This window comes from Cebidichthys violaceus, unplaced genomic scaffold, assembly GCF_023349555.1.
Source record: "Cebidichthys violaceus isolate CVI_PGR_0920_01 unplaced genomic scaffold, fCebVio1.0.p SCAF_9, whole genome shotgun sequence".
Taxonomy (NCBI): Eukaryota; Metazoa; Chordata; class Actinopteri; order Perciformes; family Stichaeidae; genus Cebidichthys; species Cebidichthys violaceus.
The window spans coordinates 7,113,370-7,122,603 of NW_027176975.1; the positions used below are offsets into that span (position 1 = coordinate 7,113,370).

The 9,234-nt window shown below is 40.1% G+C and overlaps 1 protein-coding gene across 2 annotated transcripts; it reads left to right on the plus strand.

Annotated features, from left to right (window-relative positions):
* The first annotated feature begins 754 nt into the window (after positions 1-754).
* trafd1 (TRAF-type zinc finger domain containing 1) lies at positions 755-8,960 on the plus strand. Of its 2 annotated transcripts, none has more exons than XM_068703485.1 (12): positions 755-855; positions 1,557-1,605; positions 1,701-1,836; positions 2,313-2,366; positions 2,470-2,905; positions 3,091-3,402; positions 3,477-3,541; positions 4,987-5,247; positions 5,562-5,688; positions 6,306-6,525; positions 6,672-6,729; positions 7,830-8,960. In XM_068703485.1, the coding sequence occupies exons 2-12, from the start codon at positions 1,571-1,573 to the stop codon at positions 7,866-7,868; spliced, it is 1,743 nt and encodes a 580-aa protein (XP_068559586.1). In that variant the 5' UTR covers positions 755-855; positions 1,557-1,570; the 3' UTR covers positions 7,869-8,960. The 2 variants fall into 2 exon arrangements, with proteins under 2 accessions (XP_068559586.1, XP_068559585.1); XM_068703484.1 differs by having other exon boundaries at positions 762-1,187.
* Positions 8,961-9,234: the final 274 nt, after the last annotated feature.

Below are 9,234 nucleotides of genomic sequence, written 5' to 3' on the forward strand. Positions count from 1 at the left end.
GCCAGCATCCTCTGGTCACGTCACTATTTAAACAGTGACGTGACCAGTTGACGCACATATGAGCTGTGCAGGGGAATTCATCTTATTAGCGATATGTACATTGGCGGCCGAAGATTGTCATACTGCTTTGGTGGAAAGTCTACGATCCTCTTTCAGCCCTGACAGCCGTCCACGCTGTATATTAAATCATAAAACTGGTGACGTGTTTGCTACAAAGAACGCGCAGGGCGATTACAGGCAGCAGAAGATAACGGTCACATCGTCCTCACTTCCGGTGTAGTAGAGAGGAGGTTAAAACACAAAGTTACGGAGTCAAGACACGTGCTTGCTGAAACGGTGGCTGAAATGTCAATGACGTATATATCCGTGACACCTTTATCACACTCGTAGAATACATCTTTTGGTAATATCCGATATGGGATATAAATTAAAAGCAGGAGTGTCACCCGAGACGCTTTGACAAGCGCACGGTCCCATTCAGCCAATCAAAATTAAGCCTGGAGAGATTAGGGTGTATTGTTTCCCCTGGGTTAGGACTTACAGTTAGCTTCCACCCTATGCTTTCAACCTTAACCTCGATAATATGTACACCCTTTACACTCCGTGAATCACCATCGTATTGCGTTTAGACTATGTGCAATATTATACATCGTTTTTATAGGATTTTGTTTGATTGTGCCGGTGATAAAGGAGGTGGAATAGATGTGTACGTAGACAACCTGAGAGGCATTACTCAGGGCATGCATTATGACACTACAGTCAGAGGAAGGAGGAAATAACGATCTGTTTTCCAAGATTCCATCGAATAGTTAGCTCTCGTCTGCGGGTTTATTTTTGGTAACATTTCCTACAGAGGTGATTAATTGACAAATGGTATCATCACAACGACTGTCCTCGTTTTGCGTGGACTTGGCGGCACATTAGCTTCTTGTCTTGGTAGCTACGTGGTAAAGATCGTATAAAGTTAACGTTAGTTAGGTTAGCTACATGTATGCTACGTGGTAGTTGCTAAACAGGTATTTAATGTTAAGCTACGTAGCTAACTTAAGGCAACACGGCTAACATAGTCCAACTTTTTGAGGTAGTTCGAGATGCTTGTTGACTAACAGTTCGCGTTGACGGAGAATCTACTTGTAAACCCAGGCGATCGTTGTTAGCTAACGTTAGCTACCTGCTGGAAACACTGGGTGAGCTGTCAACACGTCTCATGAAGCTAACGACAGTGGTAGCTATCTGTCCTCTTTACATTAGTCATTAAGCTAACGACAGTGGTAGCTATTAGTCCTGATTATTCATAGGGACATTTTTAAATGAGTCCAGTAAACAGATGTTGGTGCATGTTCAATTACGTAGCTTAGACGTTAACTAGACTCTAAATTCAACTTCTTGAACTAATGTTAATTCATCTTAAATTGTATAGCTACAAATATGCATATTAACGAGTTATATACAAAAAGATCACTAAAATAGAGCTAAGTTAAGTGTCACTTTCTCCTTTTATGTCAGTCAAGCTTGTTTTATGTCATTAATAACTAACGGTAAACCTTTTTCTATAGGCTGCGGTTAAGTCATGGCAGATGAAAATACACAGTTCTGTGGCAATTGGTAAGTATGAATACGCTACATTGCGCATGCAAGTGATTAGTCAATTTGATATGGAGGTGAAAACAGGTTTTAAATCATTTTCTTCACCTTTTTAGCAAACATGACATTCCAGAGGCTAATTTCACGACTCATGAGATCCACTGCCGAAGAAACATCGCATTGTGTGACGTATGCCAGGAACCAGTGCCCCGATCTGACCTTCAGGAGCACAAACAGCAGGAGCACACTCAGGTAAGAGAACAGCCATACTGGAAACCTTAACACAATCCCTTCAAAAGATGTGTGCTGTTTTTAAAGAGCAGGCCCAACACCAAAACGTGGACAATGTGTGTTATCTGCATAGCCAGGGACAGCTACTCAAGAAACCACTTAACTGCTAAGTGAACAAGTGCTTTTTGATTGTTATGTCTGGGGAGTAAAATGTTTGCCTGTTATTTGTTTTGAGCAAGTGTCCATGCGGTAATAGAGAGGAAAACACCAAACTGTGTGGAGGGTACTCATTGTGCTTTGTCGCGTATTGAACAAGCACTTTTTTTTTTTTGGCAGAAAGTACATGTATTGTCAATATCAGTTACTGATGCTGTTTGTAACACGCTAACTATAAATGGGCTAAAGCAGCCTCTGTGTCTATGGAAAATCACATACTGCCACCTCAAATCCTCAGTCCAATGATAACATCAGATCAAATATTTTCACTTTCATTTCAGATTACATGCAAGTGTGGTTTGAAGATTGAGAAGAATCATATTGCTGTTCACCAGGTATTTCTGAAAAGCCTCTCTGTTCCCTGTTTATAACGCTAATATTCAGCCGTCTTTATTAAATCAGCAAATCGTGTTTCCTCACGATCGCTGTTTCTTTCAGAGCTCTGAATGTTCTCAGCGGCTGGTCCCATGCCAATTCTGTGAACTGGAGATTGCTTTCAGTCAGTCCAAAGAACATGAGGATTATTGCGGCACACGCACCGAGCCCTGCGTGCACTGCAAGTGCAACGTAATGTTGAGGGAACAAGCTGTGCATCCGGTCTTATGCGGAAGCCTTACACCACCCCAAGAGAGGAACAACAGTCGGACGAGTCGCAGTCCAGTAGAACCACAGCCTCCAGGGCCCTGGTTTGAAGCTCACTCCATCCGAAACCTCCTAAGAGCCCAAGAGAGAGGCCCGAAGAATAATAACATCAGTGCAGCAGAACAACAGGCCTTTCCCCGGCCGTTTGATCCCAGAGAATATTACACTTCAAGGGTACCTCAAGGCCCAGCAGACTGGAAGAATACTGCCCCGAGAAATACCTTTAGCCAATGTGAGTGTATTGTGAATTATCTTATATTAATATCCATTTAGAGAGGTTTTGCTAATTCAGGGGCCAAAGAACACATTGCATGTTGTTAACCTCGATTGTGAATATCTTTTTCTCCCATTTCTGTACTTGTTGTTGCAGTTAAAACTGTTACCTGGGATAACTATAATTTTTTTCTTCTCCTGTAGTGATGGGGCAGAGTGACTTTCGGAATAGCAGCAGCAGCAGCAGCAGCAGCAGCAGTGCATGGCCACAGAGTGATCTCACACTGAATGAGGACTCATCGGGCCTGGACTACATGCTGGCTCTCAGCCTGCAGAGTGACGTAGAATCGGTGGCTGGAGGCGTAGAGGGAAACCTGTGGAGTGGTATCTGGGACCACAAGATTGGGAAGACTTCCAACACCTCTGTAAACTCTCCTCTCTCTCTGCCCAACAACAACTTCCCAAACTTCTCTACAGGCACAAGCACGAGTGCAGTCCAGGAACACGATCAAGCAGGTACATTGCAGAAGATTGGAACACTTTGAGGTTTTCTTTTGTCAGTTTGTTAATTTTTAAATGATTTTTTACAGATACCATGCTTCCATGTGAGTTTTGCGAAGAACTGTTTCCCGAAGAGGACCTTATTTTGCATCAGGTGAGAGATTTGATGTTACATTGTTGATCGGTGTTGACTCATGATGACAGAGTTTTGTGTTAGCCAGCTGAACAAGTGCTCATCCCGATATTGGCTGATATGAATTTAAACAAATATTTTTGACAAGGATCCCTTAAATTTGTGTTAAATCGTGACTCAGGCATGGTGGGATCTAAACATACTAACAGCACGCCTACAAACCAATCAGCCCTCAAGAAAGAGGTTCACTGTGCTCTCAGGATCCTGATATGTACAAAAGAACATTCACAATGAATTGAGAGTGGCCCAACATTTTTTTTTGCATATTTTATGGTCACCTGGACGTCATGTCCCCACCGGCTGTTGTGCTTCCAGCTGTCAGAAAACAAGGTTTTCACGTAGTGAGGGCAGTCCAGAAACTGTTAGCTTCAACTTACAATTATTTTCATTATTGATAAATCTGCAGATTATTTTTTTTTTGGAGTAACTGATTAATCGTTTGGTCCATAAATCAAAGTCCACGGTGATGTCTTTAAATGTCTTGTTTTGTGAGTCCAAAACCCAACAGCAGAGAAAAGCAGGAAATCTCTTCTCAAATATTTGAGAGACATTTTTGCCATTTGAGCATAAAGAAATTACCTTAATGATTCACTAATTATCAAAATAGTTGGTGATTATTTTTCAGTCAATCAGCTAATCTGTTAGTTGACTAATTGTTGCCAATATGTGCCTAAGGAAAGACAAAAATATATTATCTTTCCATCAGGTGGTAATCCTCTTTAGCCCGGTAACCAATAGATCCTGTTATCAATAATGCACTAACATCGTAATCCAACGCTAGTTCTCCTTTGATAATTCATGTCCACATTCAAGTAAAACACACACATAATGTTTGAGGTAAAACCTGCACAGCTGACGCACTCTGCTACACATCACTGGAGAAAAGGAGGGCAGACACTTCTGTAATTCCAGGTCAGTGCATCATATCTGCATGCATGATGACACATCAAAAGTGGTAAAATACAATCGGAACCTGATTGTCAGATACAACCAGCCTAACAGACCCCGCTCACTCTGCCTGAAATACTTTACCCCACCTTCAGTTTTAATATACCGTACTGTTTGACAGACCTGCTGTGACTTACTTCGTCGAGGTGCATTATGTTTTTCTTCTGAAAGCTGTCCACAGGCTGTCTCACTTCCAATTAGAATTGTGCATTGTCAAATGATTGAGAAATAAATCGGTGTGTGCACAAATGTAATCGGTGTACGAGTCTCAGATCCAGTCAGATATCTCCATGGCATGCAAACGATCGCATAGCTTTCTTTATCTTTGTTTCAGACGCTTAACAGGGCAGTTACAGCCTTTACCAGTTTGAACAAGAGGCCTATCTCTCCATCTAGTTAGGGGCATGATGATTTTCTCAGAGATTTCTCCAGCCTACCTTTCATTCTCTTTGTGTCAGACTGGATGCAGCCCGGCCTCCGCCTTTGCATCTTACAGCAAGCAGCCCTTGTCTCCACCCAAAGAGGACAGGATGGGCCGGAACGCTTCAGGGCTGATGCACAACATCCCCGACACACTCGCTTCAAACATCCCCACTTTCCCCCGGTCGATGTCCCCGGCCTCCTACAGTCCTCCAGCCAGTCCTCTAGAGGGCGACGTGGTCATTCCATGTGAGTTCTGTGGCGTTGCTCTGGAGGAGGCTGTCGTCTTTCACCATCAGGTATGTCAGTAATCAAGTTAAACAGCCAGTCTAAAACTATTGAAATGTCTCAAGTCGGGGTTAAGTACTTTATTTAGTTTGCCTTGAGGAAAGGAAATTATTTTGACCTGTTGTAGGAATGCTTAAAAATGTGACGGCCCTATTTTAATTAAACATAATTCAAGTATGTCTTCAATAGAGATTTCCACATTATGACCCGAACAACCAATCTGTAGAAATCACTTCTTAATGTGCTCATGAATGTTGAACATCAAACAAATAGACAGATTTGTAATTGCCTAATGATCAATTTAATGTGTGTTCTTATATAATAGGACAAATGTGATATGCGACCTCAGACTGCCCATCCACTGAACAACCTAACAAAAAAAACACTGAGCCCTACCAAAGATGCCTTTGGTCAGATGTCTTCAGATTTTCAAAGGAGAATTAATCCCCAAGGTATTGTATGGAATTTATTTTGAATATTACAAAAACGTGTACAAATTTATATTTTGGGTTTCTACTAAAACATATTGACATGCTTTAATGTTAAAAAAAAAAACATTATAAAGAAATTCCATAATTTTTCTGAATATAGCTGTTTTCAACGTCTGTCTGAAACACGTCGTTTTAGCACCTGTCTCTTTAAGCCCTCCTCCAGCCATCCTTTGCAAAGCATAGTTCTCAAGCCCTGGGTGGAGATATTCAGTACTCCATATATTCTAATGAGCCAGCATGTGACAATAGAAAGGGAGCCAAACCTGAATGGCTTGTTGAATCACGTGTTTTCTGATCAAGGCGGCCAACAACACAAAACTAACTGGGTTGTGTTATTTCAGTTTGTCAGCTGGTAGGCACTCCAGATACACAAATATAGGTGCACAAGCAATTTAAAAAAAAAAAAAAAAAAAAGATATGTCCCCTTTAACAAACGGTTTTATTAATATTAACAGGGTTTTCTCTGTTCATTTGTGTTTGATTACACACATTGTGTGTGTGTGTGTGTGTGTGTGTGTGTGTGTGTGTGTGTGTGTGTGTGTGTGTGTGTGTGTGTGTGTGTCGTGTTCCACATATAGTCGACTTCTCGGATGTGAACTTTGGATGCGACAGAGAGACCCCACCAGGACTAAACCAAATGGAATGGCAGAGAGGTTACATTGGACTACCAAGTCAAAGGAAGACATCCAACTGCGATGCTTCTGTGAAAAACCGACCTCAGCAGCAGGGCATGGAGGCGGAGGGAGCTCACTCATCTTTCTGTGACTCTGACAAGCCTGCCTCTACGTCTCTACAGGGGTAAAAGCAATCGTCAAGTTGATGGAGACTCATTTTTTTAAATTTCATTTGAACCACTTTAACTCTACTATGATTTGTGCTTCTTTTGTAAATAATATAGTGGAGAATGTTGTTAATACTCAGATTTGAATGTGTTTCTCCACCAGAGTACATCTACCAGAATATAACGAAGGCAGAGGGAACAGAAGAAATTCATTGACAAAGGTAAACCTCAAGTTTCTTAAAAAAAAAAAAAAACATTCTGTAGAGTTGATGTTGATTTTTGTTTGTACGGTGAAAGTGATGGTACCTTCACTACACATCATACAGGCTAAACTCCTGCTTTCTTTAAAAAAATAAAAATAAATGATGAGATACATAAACACAACAGTCATAGAAGCAGCTCTTCATAGGTTACTCTACATTTGACATAGAAATGGATTGTGAGTACATTGAAGACTACTTTAAACGTGGCTTTACAACAGATGAAATCTGTGGGTAAATGGGTGCATTGTTGAAGCAGTTCATGCTAAAGGTATGTGAGCAGGTGAGCTTCGACCAGATACAGACTTTTAAAAATGTCAGTTTGTGAAGAAACAACATCGCAGACCGAGTTCAGGGACTAGCAGACAATCTAACAACACATCTAGCTGAAGAGACGAGCAGGTATTTGTCTTTTTCATCAGCTGTTGATGAAAGCACAGACAACAGAGACACAGAGCATCTGTCAGTGTTTATAAGAGGCTGAAGGCAGACCTGACCGTCAGTGAGGAGCTCGCGGATGTAGCTGCATGAACGGGACGACGACGGGGAGGACATTAGTGATGTAGAGAGAGGACAAAAATAGCTTTGAACAAAGTTAATGTAATAACTTGTGTTTGATGATATTTGTCTTTGTTATTTTCTTTAAAAGTTTGATCTTTGATAGAGTAATGTGGGTTTCTTAACCCTAAATTAAAAGGATGTATGTTATAATAACAGAAATGTGCTTAAATATATTTTTACATTTATATAACATGTACAATATTGTTACACTTGAATAAACAATAATCAAATGCAGAGACAGTTATTTAACAATATGTTAGGGAGTAGTTACAGTCGGCCCTTTTGAGGGCGACCATGATGCTGCTGACACCCCTGCTCTAGATGGACGTGCTGCTGCCGGCTCATTTAAGGGCTTGTAATAGAGAAAGTTCTAATTTCTGTAACATTGTAGATGCTTTTCTTCACCGAATATGTAAAGTATCACAGTGTAAAGTCTGCTTAATTGTGCATTTTGCCTTTTTAAGGCCACTCAACACATTTTGTATTTTTTCCATTTGCAGTTGCCCAAGAAGCAGAATGAAGAGCAACAGGAAGAGTGAGAGCATGTGGAGAAACACAAAAACCAAATCTCCTACTCGGCTTTCATTTATCTTCTTGCACACTCTTGAAAACAAAACATATACCTATCAGAAAAGTGCCTGTGTGAGTGTTAGTTATCTTCAGTTTATATTTTAATGAGTTTTACTATTATAGTCTATGTAAGTCATTTGATTTATTAATGCATATTCTGCTTTATTACAAGTTTTTGTTTTTTTTCTTCAAATCTTTGTATGTCTAACAGCCAACCTTAAAAGATAAATTATGATAATTAATTTTATTTACGTTGAATTTGATTATTTTCTTTTTTCTTTTACTGTACAAGTGGTGCCATGGCTCATTTAGGAACATGGAGAACATCAGACATGTGACTTTGTCGCTGTGCATTTGTCTAAGTTTAATCTTCACTATTACTTCAGCCAAGGACCTGTTGTTTTCACCCTGCTTGCCAGTTCTTTCAGGGTCTCTCAGTGTTCCTGTTGGTTTCTGAATCTTTATGTAATCGAAAGCACTTTGATAGATTATTTTGTGAAAAAAGGGCTTTGAGGAACAGATTTGATACATTTATGCATCTTTGACCACAAAAAGAAACAACCTGTATAATTGAACATTTGTCTTTTTATACTGTTGAACATTTGTCTTTAATACTCTTCAGTAATATTTAGATTTTTTTTTAATCATACCTGTAGAACTATATATGTGATGTTAAGATGAGGTGGCTTTTGAAGCTGTGTCTCCTGTCCAATCTTCTTTGAAGTAGTATGAAACATGTTGTGTGCTGCACCTCCGCATAGGATTTAAGATTGATAACATGTATTTTGTGTGTAACATAGGGTCCACTTCAGCAATACATATAAGATAGGCAACCCTGTGCCACAGATGGTTGAGACCTTTTAACTAAAGACAATGCCAGAGCATTTTCCTGATTAACATCTGATAATCAACTGTTGAGGAGCAAATAATCAGTGAAATCTCCTGCTGTGGTGTTTGGTTTGACTGGAGGCTCTCACGCCACATGGATGAATATTCCTGTTTCAGAACAACTGTCTTGATGCTCTTTGTCTTGTGTGGCTATTAAATGTTTAATGAGGAGATCCATGGCTCCAGCTTGTTTTCTGTCTGTATTGTTTCATACCTCTTTATACATCAAGCTCACATCAGTTTACCATCCATGATACCAAATCTCTGCATAGAAGAACGGCTGAAAACTCTTTTATAAACTCCCTATCATATGTGGTGCCCCGGATGAGCAGGAGGAGCTTTGACAACAATGCTGTTTTCAATGTGGAAATGGACACTTTTTCAGTCACGCTAGTATCAAGCAAAGGTGTGTTGTGTTATTACAACTTAAAATGACAGAATTTCAAG

Coding starts and splice junctions, on each gene's coding strand:
- trafd1 (XM_068703485.1), top strand. CDS start 1,571: ATGGCAGATGAAAATACACAGTTCTGTGGCAATTG. Junction 3,542..4,986: donor AGGACCTTATTTTGCATCAG/GTGAGAGATTTG, acceptor TCTTTGTGTCAG/ACTGGATGCAGCCCGGCCTC. Junction 6,730..7,829: donor GAAGAAATTCATTGACAAAG/GTAAACCTCAAG, acceptor TTCCATTTGCAG/TTGCCCAAGAAGCAGAATGA.